This window comes from Apostichopus japonicus, chromosome 21, assembly GCF_037975245.1.
Source record: "Apostichopus japonicus isolate 1M-3 chromosome 21, ASM3797524v1, whole genome shotgun sequence".
Classification (NCBI taxonomy): domain Eukaryota; kingdom Metazoa; phylum Echinodermata; class Holothuroidea; order Aspidochirotida; family Stichopodidae; genus Apostichopus; species Apostichopus japonicus.
Window position 1 is genome coordinate 10214328 of NC_092581.1, and position 19067 is coordinate 10233394.

General features: G+C 37.2%; 2 protein-coding genes across 8 annotated transcripts in view; one reads left to right on the plus strand and one right to left on the minus strand.

Annotated features, from left to right (window-relative positions):
• Positions 1-3620, plus strand: part of LOC139962747 (uncharacterized) — a 38904-nt gene extending 35284 nt beyond the window's left edge. For 3 of the 5 annotated variants that reach the window (XM_071963034.1, XM_071963035.1, XM_071963036.1), the window contains one exon: positions 253-3620. In XM_071963034.1, the coding sequence (XP_071819135.1) occupies positions 253-1011 (759 nt within the window). In that variant the 3' untranslated portion in view covers positions 1012-3620. Of the gene's footprint in view, positions 1-9; positions 131-252 lie in introns of all 5 variants that reach the window. The other 2 variants (XR_011791353.1, XM_071963037.1) reach the window with 2 other exon arrangements.
• A 1464-nt stretch (positions 3621-5084) lies between these two features.
• Positions 5085-18743, minus strand: LOC139963175 (fatty-acid amide hydrolase 2-like). Of its 3 annotated transcripts, none has more exons than XM_071963731.1 (8): positions 18461-18743; positions 17711-17783; positions 17228-17429; positions 13431-13650; positions 12911-13120; positions 11914-12033; positions 9974-10230; positions 5085-8544 (listed from the first exon to the last, which is right to left on the minus strand). In XM_071963731.1, exons 3-8 carry the CDS (start codon positions 17423-17425, stop codon positions 7897-7899), a joined length of 1653 nt encoding a protein of 550 aa, XP_071819832.1. In that variant the 5' UTR covers positions 17426-17429; positions 17711-17783; positions 18461-18743; the 3' UTR covers positions 5085-7896. The 3 variants fall into 3 exon arrangements, with proteins under 3 accessions (XP_071819832.1, XP_071819833.1, XP_071819831.1); XM_071963730.1 differs by having other exon boundaries at positions 5086-8544; positions 17689-17783; positions 18461-18741; XM_071963732.1 differs by lacking the exon at positions 18461-18743 and having other exon boundaries at positions 17711-18094.
• Between the last annotated feature and the right edge of the window lie 324 nt (positions 18744-19067).

The window sequence follows — 19067 nt, forward strand, 5'->3', positions numbered from 1 at the left end:
ACTCTTCAGTTGCACTTTCCCCATCTACCTTAGAAGCTAAATGACTGGAAACGGTTTAGCACTGCTATCCTCTATTCCTAATTCCTGGGCACCGCCCTCTTTCTCCACCTCCTTCCCAATCTACCATTCAGTAAGTAAAGCAACTTTTAGGTTGTCTGTAAATTTGATATTTAACTAAACAGCTACAAAGTTTCAGTCAGATCAACAGTACTCTTATAAAAGTTGACTTTACTGTTTCTCTTTCCTCGGTAGAGAACATTGCCTGCACCCCATCCATCAAACCTGCAGTCACCTCAACACTACAGCCGGACCAGAGCTAAAAGCAACAGCTCCGCGAAGACGGAATCCACATCAGAGGCAGCCACCTGTAAGGGGAAGATATCCAGAGGAAAATACCACCAGCCAAGGAAAGGAGCAGGACTTAGAAACTTTGGAGTCCGAAGAAGCGGATCTGAACCAAACCTGTCTCTGATGCAGGATCGTCACTCCGGATCGAAACAGATCTTGTCTCCCAACGGTAGAAGTGAGAACGACCCGCAAAGGAGCAATCTACGTAGAAGTTCGGGCGGAGCTTCTGGTCTCAAGAAATCAGGGATTGCGAGGAACAATACGGAGCAAACGAGCGGACTGAAAAGAGAAAATAAGGAGCAACATCCGGTCAAAGGTCAGACGTCGTTCGGGAAGTTCAAAACTAAGAGGTCACCAGGGTCCATCATCCCAGCGTTGATTAGTCCCGGATTCCATTACCCAAGCAATTCCTCAAAGTTACCAGTGAAACATTTGAAAAACAGGGGTGCAGGAACAGGAAAATTCCAGGGAAAGTCGTCCGAGAAACCCGTCCTCCACAGAGGAAAGAACAGTGCAACGGGCACCAGGACCGGGGTGGATGGGGCGGTGGATGTGAACATGAACGAAAACGGTAACAACTGTAATCCAGCAGCGAACGAAGTCACGGGGAGTTGGGAGACGGTGAGCAGTGGCGAAGCAGACAGAGATGTGAATGGAGTTTGAAAGAGTCGGATTGGAATAGGTCAAAAAATTGAAATGAAGTTTGTGCAATTGTTTAAGATCTATGGTAATGAAAGAGCCGAGTGGTAAGTGGGGGGGGGGGGGGGAGGGAATGAGGGTGATTAGAAGTAAATATGGTTAGAAATATAAAAATCCAGACAACTTTGAAGTATCGTTGCTATGAACCCTGTATGGTCCATTCAGTTTGCCAGTGTGGTTTAACATTTCTGAATTTTGCATTCTGAAACCAAATCAATTATTCTTGGCCCAATTGATATTGAAATGATGGTAAAAACATGTGCAAACGGTTGCAAATGTAAACATTGAAAATGCCTCGAGCACCGTAGAAGTTAGGGGTAATGGTTCATGGGTTGTTCAATTGCAAATACGTGATTTATTGGAAGAAGGGGGGGGGGCCAGGGGATACATTCAGAAATGACCACTGCGATAACTAGGTTGAAATATTCAAAGTGGATCAAAAGTAGAGAACGGACAGTCGGCACTCTGATGGCTGTTCATAATTTAAATAGACTGTAAAAATTGCTATTGCTAAGAAAATGAAATGAGATTGGTTCAAGTCCTTGATCTTCACAGCTTGATTTGTTACATATGCAGCAGCTGGGGCTGCTCCACCAAATGTATGTTTCATTGTTTTGGAATCGAGTATAGAGGGCATGGTTGGCACTCTGATGGCTATTTATCATTCAAATAGACTGTACAATTACTATTGCTAAGAAACTGAAAAGAGATTGGTTCAACTCCTTGATCTTCATAGCTTGATTTGTTGCATATGCAGCTGGGGCTACATGAATGTATGAGTCATTGTTTTAAAGTACATGTCTGTACATGTACTTGTACAGTACATGTCTGTAATACATGTCTGAAGTACATGTCTGAAATAGAGTGCCTGTGTACAGTTGTGTATTAATGTTAGCATGGTTCTTCAACCATTTCTGTCTTCAAAGCAATCAATATCTGTTGCTTCAACTAGCCCTTAGTACGATGTCATGTAGATTATTGTGCAAACTACTGTGTCATTTTAAAACAAATTTAATTTCAAGCGTTGAAGATGGGGCATCAGAACCACACATTTTTGGTTACCCTTAATTGTAGTTTATACTGCATGTTCTTAGCCTGAGTATGGACAGAGTCTTTCTTTCTAAATGCACTGGATATTTTCTTGTTTGGTATCACATGATTAGTGTATGAATGCATACAAAACATCAATCAATGCTTTATTAATGGCAAAAATGTATTGGTTCGGTTAAGTCAGTTTAAGTGTAACCGCTGCTCAAGATGAATGTAAATACTCAACGTAATTAAAACTGTGCCTTAAAGCTTAAAGCAATATGTAAATTTTGTTATGTGGTTCATGTATGCAGTATATCTATTTCAAAATATGATGGCACAGAGATGGGGCTATGAGTGGAATAACAGCAAAGTAGGAAAGGTTAGTTTCTGTCCCTGGAGTAATAGCCCAAAGGGGGGGGGGGAGGGGAGTAGGGTCAGGTCAGTATCTATCCTTGGAGTAATAACACAGAGGGGGAGTAGAGGAGGGTCAGTTTCTATCCTTGAGTAATGACACAGAGGGGGGGGGAGGGTCAGAATCTATCCCTGGAGTAATAGCCCAGAGGGGGAGTAGGGGAAGGTCAGTTTCTATCCTTGGAGTTATAACACAGAGAGGGGTAGTGGGGAGGGTCAGTATCTATCCCTAGAGTTTAACAGCTTTAGAAGGGGTAGTTGGGGGTCAGTATCTAGCCCTGGAGTAATAGCTAAGCTGGAGGTAGTAGGGAGGGTTGGTGTCCCATCTTCTAATCTGTCTAATCTTCATATGAGGGGGTCGCAGGGAGGTTCAATTTCCCACCCTGGAGTAGTAACATGCAGTAGATGGGGTAGTTGGGAGGTCAGTCTCCCATCCTGGAATAATAGCATCAAGAGGGTGGTAGGGAGAGTCATTTCTTCTCGCCAGATGTGGCACCATCTGGGGAATGATAAAGGAGCACATAGCACAATGTGAAAGAGAAAAACATGTTTCAAAAGAGAAACAATTACTTGACTGGATCTTAGATCAATTGCAAGAAGTCCTTGTTTTGGAAAGATTTATTTTTGTGGTCTCATTGGCACAGACTTGAATTTCTCAGAGTACAATGCAGTGGTCACTAGGCTTCATGATAAACTGCTAGTCTGCAAATATAGGGTTGGTGGGATTGTGGGAGGGGGGGGGGGTGGCGGTAGCTACAATATGCATGTTATTTGAACATTAAAGTGGGCCGGAAAATCCAACAATGGCACCTTAGACGAACCTAAATTGTCTTTATCCTCGGTATGGACGACATTCTGTTCCAATGATCACAGGTATTTTAGAAAAAGACAGTTTCAAGTAAAGATAAGGATGTCAACAGAAGGGGGTGTGGGAGTTGGAGACGGTAGTGGCAATTGAGGTGTCAATGCACATGTTTGATATTTATTGTATATATCTTCATAGCTATTAAGTTTGTAGATAAGAGAATTTAATATTTGTGAGACTGAATTATCTATTGTCAAGATGAACTCTCAGAGAGGAATAAGAATCCTAAGATTTATTCTAAATAAACATGTTTTCTTACATTTTACAGCCTATTTCTTTGTTTTATATCTATTCCCTATTTAGTTATACATGAGTGTAATATTAAATACATTTGCTGTTTTGAGTTTAAACTAATCTACAAGTTTGATGCACTTTCAATACAAAGGTAATAGAGTAATAAGTGCGGAATCCCTCAAATTGGTTTGACTTTATGGTTTGGTGAGTAAACATTAAATGTGAAATCATCCCCAGTATACAGTAACTGTTAGTAACCATGCTGTGTTGAAGAAAACTAGCATTCCAAGATTGGTATGTCACTCATTTTAGTAAATACCATTTAACGACTGTCTGGATAAGCCAGGTCCACACAGTGAACCTTCGGAAACCATTTCTCTAGTAGTCCATTGGAGGATTAGATTCGCCATCTCTTTTTCTGATAGAAGAAAAGGATGAAATCGTTAAGGCAACCAAAAACACTTGGAAGTACTAAAGAGCCCTTAATATACAGTTTTGTTAAAAAAGTGAAAGAACCTCTTACAAACAACAAGATTGGTTGGGTCCTTTCAAAAACTATTAAGGCTCATTCTCTCTCATTGGTCAAATTTTCACTGCATCATCATCACCATACTCATCACCACCACCACCACCACCACCATCATCATCATCATCATCATCATCATCATCATCATCATCATCATCATCATCATCATCATCATCATCATCATCATCATCATCATCATCATCATCATCATCATCATCATCATCATCATCATCATCATCATCATCATCATCATCATCACCATCACCACCACCACCATCATCATCACCACCATCATCATCATCATCATCATCATCATCATCATCATCATCATCATCATCATCATCATCATCATCATCATCATCATCATCATCATCATCATCATCATCATCATCATCATCATCATCATCATCATCATCATCATCATCATCATCATCATCATCATCATCATCATCATCATCATCATCATCATCATCATCATCATCATCATCATCATCATCATCATCATCATCATCATCATCATCATCATCATCATCATCATCATCATCATCATCATCATCATCATCATCATCATCATCATCATCATCATCATCATCATCATCATCACCATCACCACCACCACCATCATCACCACCATCATCATGATTCAACTTTTTTGCTAATCACAAATGTTTGGAAGTTTGGAAAATGTGAGATAGAAGTGAAACATTGTGTTTGTCAGTGACCCACAAGCATTGGCATTTGAATTCCATAAATTTTAGAAGCACAGGTTGAGGTTAACCAATGGACGCTGTGAGGTCATCTTCCATGCAAATTATGTATCCTAATTGCTTTGCAATACTAAACCAGAGTACAGTCGTTGTGTGCGCTCATCAGTCGTTCAGGGTGATGTGATTAACTACTCTAATGAATGTATGAGATCAACACAAGGAAACAAAAAAGATTATTTCTGATTTTTTTTACATTACTTTTATTTCAGGTAAATCTAATCATCATTATCATCTAATCAATAAGCATCTGATAAAATCATAGATTTTAACCTTCATCATTTGAAACATGTTTATTTAAATAGCAGCACTGAGGTTATCAAAAGCATCACATTGTTGAATAAATATGATTGCATATTAGAATTGATCCCAAAAAATACCAAAAACAAATCAAACTATAATTTTTTTACAAAAAAAAAATTAATTCCGAAATCAAAAAGTAATTCAAAATTTACATCCATATGAATTATATTTTAAATTGCACAATTGCCATCTGCTTCTGTCAGCTGGTCATGAAGGACACTTTGCATGCTTTATAATTTTATAAAATAATGGTGAATAATTGAAAAAAGTTTGAATATAGTACATGATAGTAGTTTAAAAAATTATGACATTCGTTAACTGTGACATTCGTTAACTGATTATTTAGAAATTCAATATTTCAATACACGAGCAATTAACAATACGATCAGCATAACAACCCACATAGCTATAAAACATATTTCACAATGCAACATAAATGTCTATTTCAGAGGTTCAACCTGTTAGTTGTTAACAAGTCACATGACGCATCTTTGAATGCAACAATTTGTCATCATTGTCACCGTGGAAATAAATATTAAAATTAATGCCTTTTATACTAGCAACATGCAAGCAGCTGAGGGTTTTAAAAGAGTTCAAACTTACTGTACAACCAAGGAGTATAGAAACCCCAGATAAAATCACTGTTGGTACTTTTTAGGTCCAATGGAAATACAAAATTCATGCCTCGTCTTGTTGCACTTGTTACATTTATTTTCAAAATGTTACGAATTTAACTACAACATTAATTCTACACATTGCACAATGATTACCTTGTGTAACTTTACCAGTAGTATGTTAAACGGACAATAGTACTAAAATAGAGGTAGATTAAAAAATAATACTTATTGGATGTTTTAATTACCTTTAACAGCCAAGTTTATACTCCGCCTTTTTAGTGCATTTTTGATAATTTATTCAGAAAACCTGACAAATCAATCTGATAGGCTTAATCTCACCAGTATGACATAAAGTTACCAAAAAAAACAACTTTACTTCATCGATTTACACTTGTTTTCGTGTCCAAAGATGGTGCAATTAAGTTGCAAACTTGAGCCATGAGTTTACATTCAACTTTAATATTAAGCTTGGACTGGAAACATCTGTTGAAGTGTTACAACCCTAGGCTTAGTTACTGATGTGTTTTCTTGTTTTAAGGTAACTTAATACCGTCTTGATTGTAGCCTTAATGCAACAGATGAGCCATATATTTTTTCTTGGTCTTTCCTAAGCATTAGGAAGAAGCACCTGATACATTTTCTCAATGGGTTGCTCTTGGAAACCCTGTTAGCTACTTTCCAAGGATGCACAAACATTCCTGAAGTTTAAGAGCATGCAAAAATCTACATTTTACTAAACGCTGGATATTTATTACTCAGCACCATCACTGTCTCAACGGTGGTGGTTAAGGAATAAACAATCAGAGACTATTTCACATAACTGCTGTATATATGGATAGCTGTGAGTTGTGTTGACAGGTCAGAAATATTTTGGTGACAGTTCTAATATTTGGAAAGGGTCCGAGTGAAGCTGATTTCTAGTGGACAAAAGACGGTAACGAATTACACTATTTTATGTACACAGCTCTACCGGTCACACAGACCAAAATGTTGTGTTAAATTGAAAGGCCAAAATCCATGATGGTCAACTCTATTCACAGACTGTGTTACTTCAAAACAATAGTCCATTAGCAGAGGCCAGTTTGAGTTTACTTTACGAGGCTTGCTTCGTTGATTGGACTTTGCTAAGATTGATTAAAGAATGATTACAATTGCAATAGATTGCAGTAACTATGTACACACTTTGGTTTCCAGCAAGACTGACCATAATCTTGTTTCTTGTCAAATATTTGAAAGTCCGGTTTCTGCAAGAGAGTAATACGATCTGCAGCACACTTGGTCTAGGTATGTTTCCCTGCAGTGAATTATTCTGTGGTTTTTAATTTAATATATATCTTACTGATTGAAAAGATGATGAAAAGACGAAAAGCACAATAACTTAAAAACTTTCAAAATAATAAACTGATAAAATAATGAAATATGGAAAAAAAAATATTCACAGACAGTTGAAATTAAATAGGTTTAAATATTGAGAGATAGCTACTTATTCAAGCTTGGCCATTATTTTAACAAGTGCAAGGAAGAACGATTATCGTCCTGTTCAAATATTTCACATTGCTTCCTATATGGTTCACTGCTGTGTACACAAAATGTTAAGCAAGAACAAAGGGAACTGGATAAGGTATTGAACACCAAAGGATCGATGCATCTGTGATGTCACGGATGAAGATCCTAGCTGGTCAAAACTAAACATTTTTCATAACAAGTATAATCCTCTCCTTGACCAAAATATGTGTCAAAATTTAAAACCGTTACAATAAATAATTCCCAGTTTTTATGAGAAAAATCTGGTGATCAGTAGTAGCCGTATGATAAGTTACAGTGAAAGAGCCAACTGCTTAGAGGTAAATAATTCCAACTCTTGTCAAAATTTCTAACGATATTCAAAGATCAATTTTATGGCGGCACCTTTTCTGTTAAGCATTTTCTGGACTGATTGTGGCCTTGAGAGAACATGAAACAGGCAAGAAGAGAAAAGAGAATAAACACTGGAATGTAATGGTTGCCCAGATACAGCCCCTGAAAACTCTTCACATCTACTAAATAGCAACCCAAAACATACCATCCGGGCTAACAGAAATAAAAACTGGGCCACCGTCAGTCATCCACAGATTTGTTTCCGTCGTTTTCGTCTGTCCCCAGACGATCGCCTACCAACGAACCGCTCAATTCCGTCACCCATCCCCCGAATCCCTTTTCTAGTTGCCGGGCAACGGCTAGGGTCAGGTGATCGTTGTAAGGTGTGGTCACCAGCTGAACGCCTAACGGCAGCCCTTGTGTGCTCAGTCCCAATGGCACTTGAGTCACGGGGAATCCGAGAGCGTTGAAGATCCCGGTGTACGCAAAGTTGGTGGGATGTACGATCGGCGAGTTATGGAAAGGCGCTATCTTTGGATGGGAGGGGTAGAGAAGGACACCGTTGTCGCCGAGCAATTCTTTCAGCTGATCACGCAGCTTGGTGCAGGACGAGAGGAGACGGTCTGTTTTATCTGGCATGAGTCGATCGAAATCTTCAAAGAGGGCAAGAAGTATGGCGGGTAGGGTGTGGTTGGAGAGATTGAAAATGCGTTTCACGAGTTCAAGGCTCGGGAGGACCTGGGTGCCGTGGTCTCCCATGAGAGAGGTAAAGGTGTCTCCACCGCTCTTCTGCATGCGTGCAGACCAGATAGCTACTGAGTACTTGAAGCGATGAAGTAACTTGTGTTCGACTTTTACGCCGAGGGTTTCTTCGAGGTATTTAGCGGCCTGTAGAGAATAAGAAAAATATGAACGTAGAAACGACAAATCAATCGCATTTTTACTTTGACCGAAAAAAAAGCCATATTCTTTAATGAATATCAATTAATGAATTGCACAACATGTTAAACATTAAATATTCAGCTTAACTCTGCACGAATGTTTTTCGTGTTTATTTAATAGAAAAAATGGTTGAAGGACAAAGATGATCTAATACCCGGGAGACACTTCTCACCAAGTTTTGACTGGATTGAATGCCTACTTACAATATCTATTGCCTAAAACTATTACAGTCAAAATAACATACATTGACTCATATAACAAATATTTATACTTTTTTTTTTAATCACAGACAGTTTCCTGCAGCTCCAGAACTTAAAAAGGCTTGTCAAAAGAGAATATTGATAATTAATGCTGCAAAAGAGAATCAGAGGAAACAAATATAACACTTGAAAGATGACGTATTTGTGGATTCGTTACAAGCCAACTCGGGATGGTGTAATGATTAATTACCAAAGGCAGGTACTTAATAGCAAAGTTTTTGCTTTTTCTGTGCCAGGCAAAGAGATAGTACTATAAAATTCACAGACCTGTGTCAACAAGACTCAGGGGTTTGAAATGAATCATTTATCAACTGTACCCTTCTTCTGTACATATTAATGATCACGAAGCAACAATGTTTAACACATATGATTTATTTTGGCGGTTCTTTTGTTTGTTTTTCTTTACTATTAAAACAATTTGTCTGAGAATGGTTGATGGGCTGGTCTTTGGTAAGCATTAGGAAAAAACTCCTGATACATTTTCTCAAGGATCCATGGGTTGCTCTTTGGCAAGTTATGGGGGGAGGGGCCTATTCTTCCCTGTTTTATTTTCACCCTGGCTTCCAACCAATCACAGAGCTACTTTGATCCTCACTTTGTATGGATCTATCTTTGCTTTTATCAGCTGTCTTTAAAATCGATGGGCAAAACATATCTGCATAAAAACATACACTTGATGCACGATACAAGTGATTTGAATCAAAATGCTGTGCATCCCCTCCTTAGTCAAGTGTTTGACTTTGTCCAAATTCTTAAAAAATCTGCCCTGGTTGCCAATATATTCCATTGAACTGCGGATAGTCCTTCTGAGATCCTCCTCCCAAATTGCGTGAATCTTTGTTCAGCTGTCACAGTTCCAAAGATTTGGACCAAACTAACATCGCATCTTCGTACTGTACCTGCACTTGTCTTGAGTTGCATTTGTTATCACTATCATTTAGCTCTATCATATGTTGAGGGGTGTAAATACTTTCTTGAGGTTACTTTCAACCATATCATATAAGATCTGGGTGATTATGAAAATTAATCTACCATTAAAAATTAATCTACCATAATCTACCATCCGTCACACACATACAAAATACACTAGAGCAGATAGGAATAATGTCACTCACTCTAAACTGTGCATCCCTGAGTTCTGGATCTAAAGGTGACAGCAACATCTTCTTCATATCAGTGCCTGCACTGAAGTACTTTAGAGATTTGAGATCGACAGGAGCATCTAGCTTTATCTTTGAGATCCCTTCGGGTCCAGCCATGACTCTCAGTAGAGGGTCCAGGTCCACCGCATATCTACATAGTGGACCCGTAGACATCATCTCATCCTGGTCTCCTTTAGCGCTGGGGAACTGCCCATCGTTGTCTACGACTCCTGCAGAATATAAAAAAAAAAATACTGTGACTGCTGGGAAACTGGATAAACCTCCAATGGAAGATGCCACGGTCGGGTATATTCAATATGCATAGCTTTGGTTTTAGGGGCCCCGGTTCAAAAGTAAGGGTCCCTTCACTCTCACCTCATATAAACGGCACTTGACACAAAAGCCATCGATGTATTAAACAACTGTACATTTCTGTTTGCTTATCTGTCTTGACTGTCAATTGTGATCCTCTAGACGACCAAATGTTGGAGGCACCTGGACATTGGAGGCCATCAGAGAGGGGGGGGGGGGGCCTGGTTCACTGAACCACTTGAACCAACTATTGCTACGACTCTGGGTTTATTTCATGATAAGACACTTTAAGATAAAGGAAATTTCATTAACGTCTAAATAGCTGTTCGAGATAAGAGCATTATTTATTCTTTTGAGTGTTTACGTTGTGCAGGGTGTATCAGGATTCAATACAGTAGTTACACAGGTAACTGAGCTCAGATGTAATTTCAGTTGGCCTTACTTTTATCTTAAGTTGCATATGAAGGCTTGCTGGATGTACTTTTCTTTCAGAATTTTGGGGTTAAAATTGCAGAACTTCTGTTCATTTTGACCAGTGATGAGGGTATGTTACACATGGCTTAAATACAATGGAAGGCATTATCCAGAAGGACACATGAATGTAAATTGTAACATTCATGTGTATGAAGACAAGACTATGCTAAGCCATTGTGTAAATTTCACAATCCTCTTTACCGTTTGTCACAGATTTATTAAATAGTTGCAAAACCTATGTTTGGGCCTGAGATCGAGCGAATAAAAAATCAAACCCAAACAAATGCGTCCGGTTCTTTGTTATTGTATTAGTCGACATGGAAACATTAATGGGATGCATGTATTTATCTCGACCAAACACTAACAAACGAAGGGATGCTCTTGTTTTGGTTTGAATTGATTTATCTGCTGGATGAGCCTGGATCTCTGCCAAATGGGACAAAATTGTTTGGGAAAGAAATAAGTAAATAGTAATGATTGTGTGATTATGAACCACACAATAGTACTGATAAAATTACTTAAACCATCGAGATTGAATGCATTATGCAGGGATGAGCCTGGGGTAAAAAAAAAAACACGGAACTTTGCAAAAATTGCGGTATAGGCCCCAGTTTGCGTATGCTATAGTGTGTTAGGATAATAGTTGTTGTCCCCGAGGTAGAAAAGAAATCATGGATATTCCGCGAATTCGCGGAAAAAGCTCATGCCTGATTATGGGGCGTTAATGAACATGGCACTACTTATGTGAATGAATCTCATAAAATTATGATATTATGACATGCCAGGTCATGTCAGGTCATGATTATGTGATTATTTACAATGCAATAGTACCAGAAACACCTGTAGAATGAGGGATCTGTTCGTTCGTTCGTGTTTATAACGGAATGCATGATGGTGCCCTTAACAATGCAATGAATCACTTGTTGACTTAGCAGGTTCATAAAGCATTTCCTATTAATGAAAACACAAAATAATGCCTTGGTTATTGACATGCTGCAAAACTTGCCCAGATCTTTGGGAATTAGATATTAAAGTATTCTAGACTACTGTTTGCTTGTCAAAAATAGCAGACTTTTCTTTCTAAAACATCTGTTGTTTTATTATTGTGAAAAAAAAGATCACTTTACCAGGACTGGGTTTGTGACCAAAGACGCCATTGAAGAAAGCTGGCATACGAATGCTGCCACCAATGTCAGCACCGATACCGATCACCGAGGCAGCGGCAGATAAAATACATCCTTCTCCACCTGCGAGGAGAAAGTAAGAACAAAGTACTAATATTATGATTGTAAAATTGGTGAAGTCTTTAAAAGTGTGTAAAAGTAAGTAGGCCTGACGTTTCAGTCCTAGCAGGATCTTCTTCAAAGGCTGAATGACAAGTAACAGTAACAGAAGGGACAAATACACACACAGAATACAGACAGGCTAATGAGCATGGTGAACACAAAGAGATAGATGTAAGAGGATTAGTAGCTTTGTTTATTTCTGTGAATAATTTTGTAATGAAACTTGTGAAATATTTCATAAAATTTTGAGAACAAGGATCGGCTGTAACTAATCATTTAGTATTAGAAACTGGTCACAAGGATTTATAAACATAACATTAAAAGTGGAAAGCTTATTCAACAGAATGGAGATTGCTTTAATACACTGCAGAATTCATGGTGTCACTTTCATATTAACTTTTATTAGTTGCAGCTATTTAAGCTAAAATGCATACTGTATCAACAGGCAAACTTCAAAATGTTTCGGTATTCTGGGTGTTATTCTTGTGTGGATGTTGTTGTTTACATTTCCTTCATTTGCATTTTGCCATTCAACAAAGTCTCATTTGCATATTAAATTATTTAAATGTGTATAACTCATGCTGCTTAACTATGGCAAATGGTAAAGTATTCTGAATTCTCTTCCTCTTCACGTCATGAATCAATTGTAACATCAATAATAACTTTCGACTAAATACAGCTAGCTAAATGGTTACAGGTTCGACCATTTTACCGGAGCTAATAATATCAAATAAATAAGTAACTGCCTTACAGATGTAATGAACTCATGAAACAGCAACCCTAAAACTACGCTAATAACTTTAGGCTAGCACCAATAAATATCATGTTGATAACCCACCTGAACTTCCACCAACTATTCTTCTAATGTCGTAGGCGTTGTTTGTCCTTCCGTAGACAAAATTTGCCGATTCGTACCACATGCAAAGCTCGCTACAGTTTGTCACCCCTAAGACGATGCAACCGGCTTTCTTCATGTTTCCCACAGGTGGGGCGTCGTCCTCTGCAATGACTCCCTTTCGACTCACCAGTCCGCTCGTGTTTGGCATTCCTGAAAGGTTGAAATGTCGAGTAACACAGGAATTATTTTTATCTGGTATCGCATCGCAAAATGGGAAAATGCTATGGATCCATAGCTTTTAATATGAGACAGAATTCCAAGCCTTCAAAACGTCTAAACAAAACTCAGACATTGAATTATTCCCTGTATTAAATGCAAAGAAGATTTAACATCATAACAGGATGGCTGCTGAAGCCTTTTCAACTGGACACTTAAAGCGTGAATAGCATGATTCTATGACAAACCACTGCAGTATTTTTTCAATGCAGTTTGAACTCATTCAAGATAATTCTTATTTTACCTTTACAGGAAAAGGCTTCCTTCACGGAGACCGGTACTCCCAGGAAAGGAGCATTCTTTTTGTTGTATCGCTCGGGAATATCTATAGACTCTAATATTTTATCGACCTCCTTGGCTTCTCTGATGGCATCTTCGAAGCAGTCAACTACCAAACAGTTGAGAAGTCCATTGACCTCCTTAATCCTGTCAATGTATGCTCTGACCACAACCTCACTTGTGAGCTGAAAAGAGAAACAAACTAAACATATTTAATCACACTTGTTAATAGACTCCCAGTTGAGTTTATCGATAGAGTTTTAACAATAGTTCTTTTAGCAGTAAATTACCATTTTTTCCCTGGATATTTCATCACACAGAAAGGCCAAACAGTCATTATAATTCAATTCACACTAGTCTGAGAAACCAAAATTAACATCTGAAATTCTGATTCATGAAATTTTGGCTTTATAATAACATTTAAAAATTAACCCCCTGCATGGACTGTGCTGCATTAACCCACAGGAAACATTTTTTTTGGATTTTAAATCAATAGTATATTGTTGTGGAACATTTACTAGATGAGAAGGTTAAAACAAGCTTTATTATTTTGCCTCCATAATATGCAACAGTGTGAAGAAACAATCCTAAGATTGTCCTCATTTCAACTTGAAAAATTTCTCCAAATTGTACTAAAACCAAAAAAATTAAATATGAATACTGTACAGTTTTTGTTTGCTTTGTTGCTATTTTCCTTTGTTAAGGGCTTAGAAACTTTTGTATTAGGCGCTATATAAATATTATTTATGATTATTATTATTATTATTAAAAAAAAAAAAAAAAATTGGGGTAGTACTTACCAATCCAGTTCACACAAGTACTTGATACTATTGATTAATTGTATGTGAACTTCAGACTTTGTGCTGATTAATGAAACAAGTTACTGTAGGTGTATTAATTAATATGTTGTCTGTATATAACTCTATTCTTTTGCATCCATAATACACAACAGTTTGTAGATACAATCCTAAGATGTCCTCATTTCAACTTCAAAAGGATAACAATTTCTATCAAAATTGTACTAAAACATAAACAATTAAATGTGAATACTGTACATTATTTAAAGGCTTAAGAAACACCACACAGTCATGTAGTAACTCCAATTTTCACTAGAATTAGATACTGAAGAAGTTTTTGTTTAATTGTATGTGAACTTCAGACTGTGTGCTGATTAATAAAATGCAAAAGATAGGAGTTAATTAACATAGTGTCTGTAAATAAATTTAAGGTTATTTTTGTCTACTCAATATGTAATCTACAGAATTTCCCAGTGCATAACTTCTACAATAGTTAAGAGCAACTGTGTCAGCTTGAAGGTTTCTGAAACTAACAAAATTCTGGGGAAGAAAAAGGAATGGTTGAATATGGTTCTGTGTACAAAAACTTCTATACAACTCAGTCTGCTGTTGTGTAGAACTGTGCCTTAATATAAATTTTGATTAGTATTTTAGACTTTCTGGTACTTACTACATAACATTTCTTTGACTGAAAAGTGGGACAATGTATCTGTCCCTTCATTTTGAAGAAAATTTCATATTTTGAAGAGGGCTACATAGTTTTTCCCGCCAAGCTTGCAGGGCTAATATGTGGCCATCGATCATATTTGTGTGTTGAAGGTATCATAAATGCTTCTAATTGGTCATGTATCTACTGTAAGCCTTTATAGTTAGTGTGTACAACATACATGTTTACTTTTGTTAAGTACTGTATACTTACATCTGTATTGTAAACACAGCGATAAATTTTATTTTACTCAGTACAATGGATACTTATAAACATATATTGATGTAACTGTAAGGTCAACCGTCAACACAAAGAGCAAAGATGGGTAGACTATATAGTGGTTGTTCTCAACTGAATAACAAAACCACAGGCAAAAGTTTAAAAGTTAGTACAGTCCGATAAATCTGTTTTGACTAATGAAAAATATACTGTATACCCATTATAATGAATAACCTAGGGAAATTTACATGCAATTCTTATGTTGTGTTTGATAACTCAGTAGATAAAGTCACATTTCAGTAAACTTGAAGCAAACAAGGTGTGATGTCATAGTTGATGTCAATGATAACAAACAGTTTTTGTTGTTGTAAAATAGACTGAGAGCCTACATGAGGTTGTTTACATGCAGAGGGAAATATTTTGACAAGTTAACAGTCATCTGGTATAAATCACAAAACAAATTGCCAATTGGAGACCAATTGAGGTAACCTTTTGATGCCTTGAGCCAATTTTTCCACCATTTGAGATAACCTGTTGACGTCTTGAAGAAGCTCAGAGGATGCAAAGTTAACAGCCGTTAACAGCCACTAGAGTGTACAGTACTTCAAAGGTCAATACCATATATATGAAACTTTCCTTGAACTTTCCTGGATGACTGTTTTTTTTTTTACAAGCTTATAGATCTAGCTCTTTCACAAAACTGAACTGAACTGAATCTGACCAAGCTATGTTCATCAAAAGAAAATCGTACAGTGGAAAATTGACAGATTTATGGTAGCTCCATAATTTTGGAGTTATCAGGTTTAAATGGTTTTCAGACTTTGACACCTATTGACCTCTTTTGACCTCTACCAATTTCAATTGTGTAGCATCTATCTACCAAGAACGACATTGATTCAACAATTGGTTGATGAAATATCGTGTTTACAAGCTATTTTTGACTATTTCTCATGAAACCCAACCAACTCATGAATATTAATGAGGTGAGCATATGTAGTTACATCCCCATACCAAATATGAATTAAATCAGACATACTGTTGAAGAGATATGACATTTTAAGTATTTTATGTTAAAAGCCAGGTCAATCATTAATATTCATGAGATGGGAACCACAAACAATATAGGGCAAATCTGCACATCATGGGGAATCTACCTAACCAGTATGACATCAATTCAACTTGCTGGTCTTGAGATATCATGTTTACAAACATTTCACTGTGATAAAACTCTAGTGATGACCATTCAGGAATAATAATGAGAATGAATTTCTTGATAAATATGACCATGTACCTATCATCAACTGATATCACCATACCAAGTATGAACTAACTCGGACGTATATGGTTCAAGAGATATTGACATTACGAGAATTTGACTTTCAAATTTTCACCTGGAACAAACTTTACAAGACAATGTTGATGACCATGACAAAGGTAATTATTCAGTGCTCACTGTTACCAGGTTAGTTTTTATGTTAATTCTTATAATCCTGTTGAATTTTTTTTCTTAATAAAGTACAGAACAACAGCTGAGCACCACAGAGTGAAATGAATCCTGTCCTCTCACATGGACCTAAATTTTTGTATATCTATCAATAACACTGTAGATTTTAATATTCCTTCTAACATTTGATTTAATTTGTGCTTCCCAAATGGTGACTGACTGGCAGTGTTGAAATGGTTCACCTCTCGGAAAAAAAAAACGGTATATCAAACTAAACCAAAACTGTTAGCAAACTGCTTATCCACTAAAGAGCCTGTGTAAGAGAAGGTGTATAAGTACTGTAAGTAGGCCTAACGTTTCTATCCTAGCAGGATCTTCTTCTGAAGCTGAATAAATTATAAAACTAATGGTGACAGAAAATGTAACCCATATTCTACTACAGGAACCTTGCATGTCACATGGTGTACCATATTACCAATCTTAAGACTTACCAAAATTAAGACTTTACATTTCAGTCATCCTCTAAACCTGTTAAAAGTCTCTCTTCCGGAGTATTCAGACGAAAGAAAAAAGGAGAAAAATTGTACAGCACTTACTCTTCTACTTCTGATTCCTTTGGCTAAACTAACAGCACTTTCAAGAAGTAGGACATTCTGCACAGATGGTATTTTCTGCTTTGGACGATCCCCATTGATTACCAACGATATTACGCTCACCAGAAAGTCAGCAACTTTGCTAAGAACCCAAAGCAAAGGACTCAAAATGACCAGAACAGTTGAAAGGACTGCAGCCATGGTACTGGAACAAATGAATCATTAATTAGGAGTGACTGATACATTTCTAAGGTAACAAACTTTTGACATCATTTTTATTATTAAAGTTCTGTCACTTTAAACTGTTCTGATGTATATCTTTGTAGATATGAGCAAAAATTTATTACATAGTATCCTGTTCATATTCAGAAGCATGGAAAATAAAGATATTACATTAATTGCTCACATACATATAGGCCAAACAGATTTATATTTACAAAGAATGAAAGCTGAAAAAAACTTACATCAAAATGTCAAACTCCTTACTTGATATAGTAGTGATGATCTATCACATCAGTTTTATAGAGTTCCTTGGCTACTTCCTGGATCAGAGATAGACCTAAAGTTGGAGATGAATGAAAGACTGCTATTGCAAATGTTTCCTAAAAGAAATTCCCAATTCAACACTAAGAAAACGAGACTAGGACTTTGGTTCCTCGATCAAATTAAAAAGTTACTCTTTGACCAGCTTTGCAAAGAATACTCCTTATAGCACATGGCAGCGTTAGCCCTGTTTAAGGCTGTTTTTCAACACTGTTAGCTAGCGTAGTCTGTGTTAGTTGTCAATCATTACCCAACAATATTGAGATTCTAGTGACGAAGTTAGACTAATCTCCACAGAATTTGGCCCAGGCCTAGTTAATCAGTTAATTCATCAATAGTCACTTTTTTGGTATGGATGTTTACATAGTGAGCGATGCCACCTTGGGAGAGACACAATCTTTGTGTGAAGTAAACAATCTTCTGTGTGTATTTGCAGGGACTTAATAGATTCGATACCTCAGTATACATCGAATTGTAATAGTGGTTTGTAACACATGATATACAAGACAGTGATAAGGGCATACTCTACCACAAAACGTACAAAATAGCCTAACGTTAATACATGTTAGCTTGACTACAGACAAGGGTTACGCAATGTTTGATCAAAGTATGCAAGCGCAAGTTAGACTATGGGGTTAAACAAACAGATAACAAACTTGACATAATCAGTGACAAGGACTGAAAATTACTGACCGCTGTTTGCTCAGCTTCGTTCATTGTCTGATACGAGTCCCTTACCAGTGTAGAAAATAACGTTAGGTATTTGCCTGCCTTTGAAATGTCGAAAACCCAAGTGCGGTTCAGTGAAGCACGGGTTGCATGCTGAATTAAATATGACGGAAGTGTGGAAGAGCCATAGGTAGACGAATAACAGCAAAAGGTTAGAGTAGCATATACAGCTCCTTCGAAACAAACTCAAATTGAACCAATTTAGATATAAGTTGCTCGGTGGTTAAAGGCATTGAAGACTCGCCCCAAACCGCGTGCGGCCTTCTGTAAAAGTTAAATTTCTGTTGCTTGCAAGTGACGTTTTATACAAAATGCAGACAGTAATGAAACGTGCTCATTAACCTGTCTGTATTTTGTGCGTGTTTTTGTCCCTTCTGTTACTTTTACTTGTCATTTAGCCTTTGAAGAAGATCCTGCCGGGATCGAAACGTCAGACCAACTTAATTTTACACAGTAATGAAACGTGATTGTTATCTTTAGCTGGACCTGAGATGTCCATCGCTGTATCGTGTTGGCACTGTGCTGTGGGTATTGACCGCAGCTGTATGTACTGACTGTACACTAGTGTATA

Coding starts and splice junctions, on each gene's coding strand:
- LOC139963175 (XM_071963731.1), bottom strand. CDS start 17,425: ATGGCTGCAGTCCTTTCAACTGTTCTGGTCATTTTGAGTCCTTTGCTT. Junction 13,651..17,227: donor AAGGAATCAGAAGTAGAAGA/GTAAGTGCTGTA, acceptor TTCTCTTTTCAG/CTCACAAGTGAGGTTGTGGT. Junction 10,231..11,913: donor TGGTCACAAACCCAGTCCTG/GTAAAGTGATCT, acceptor TATATTCTGCAG/GAGTCGTAGACAACGATGGG.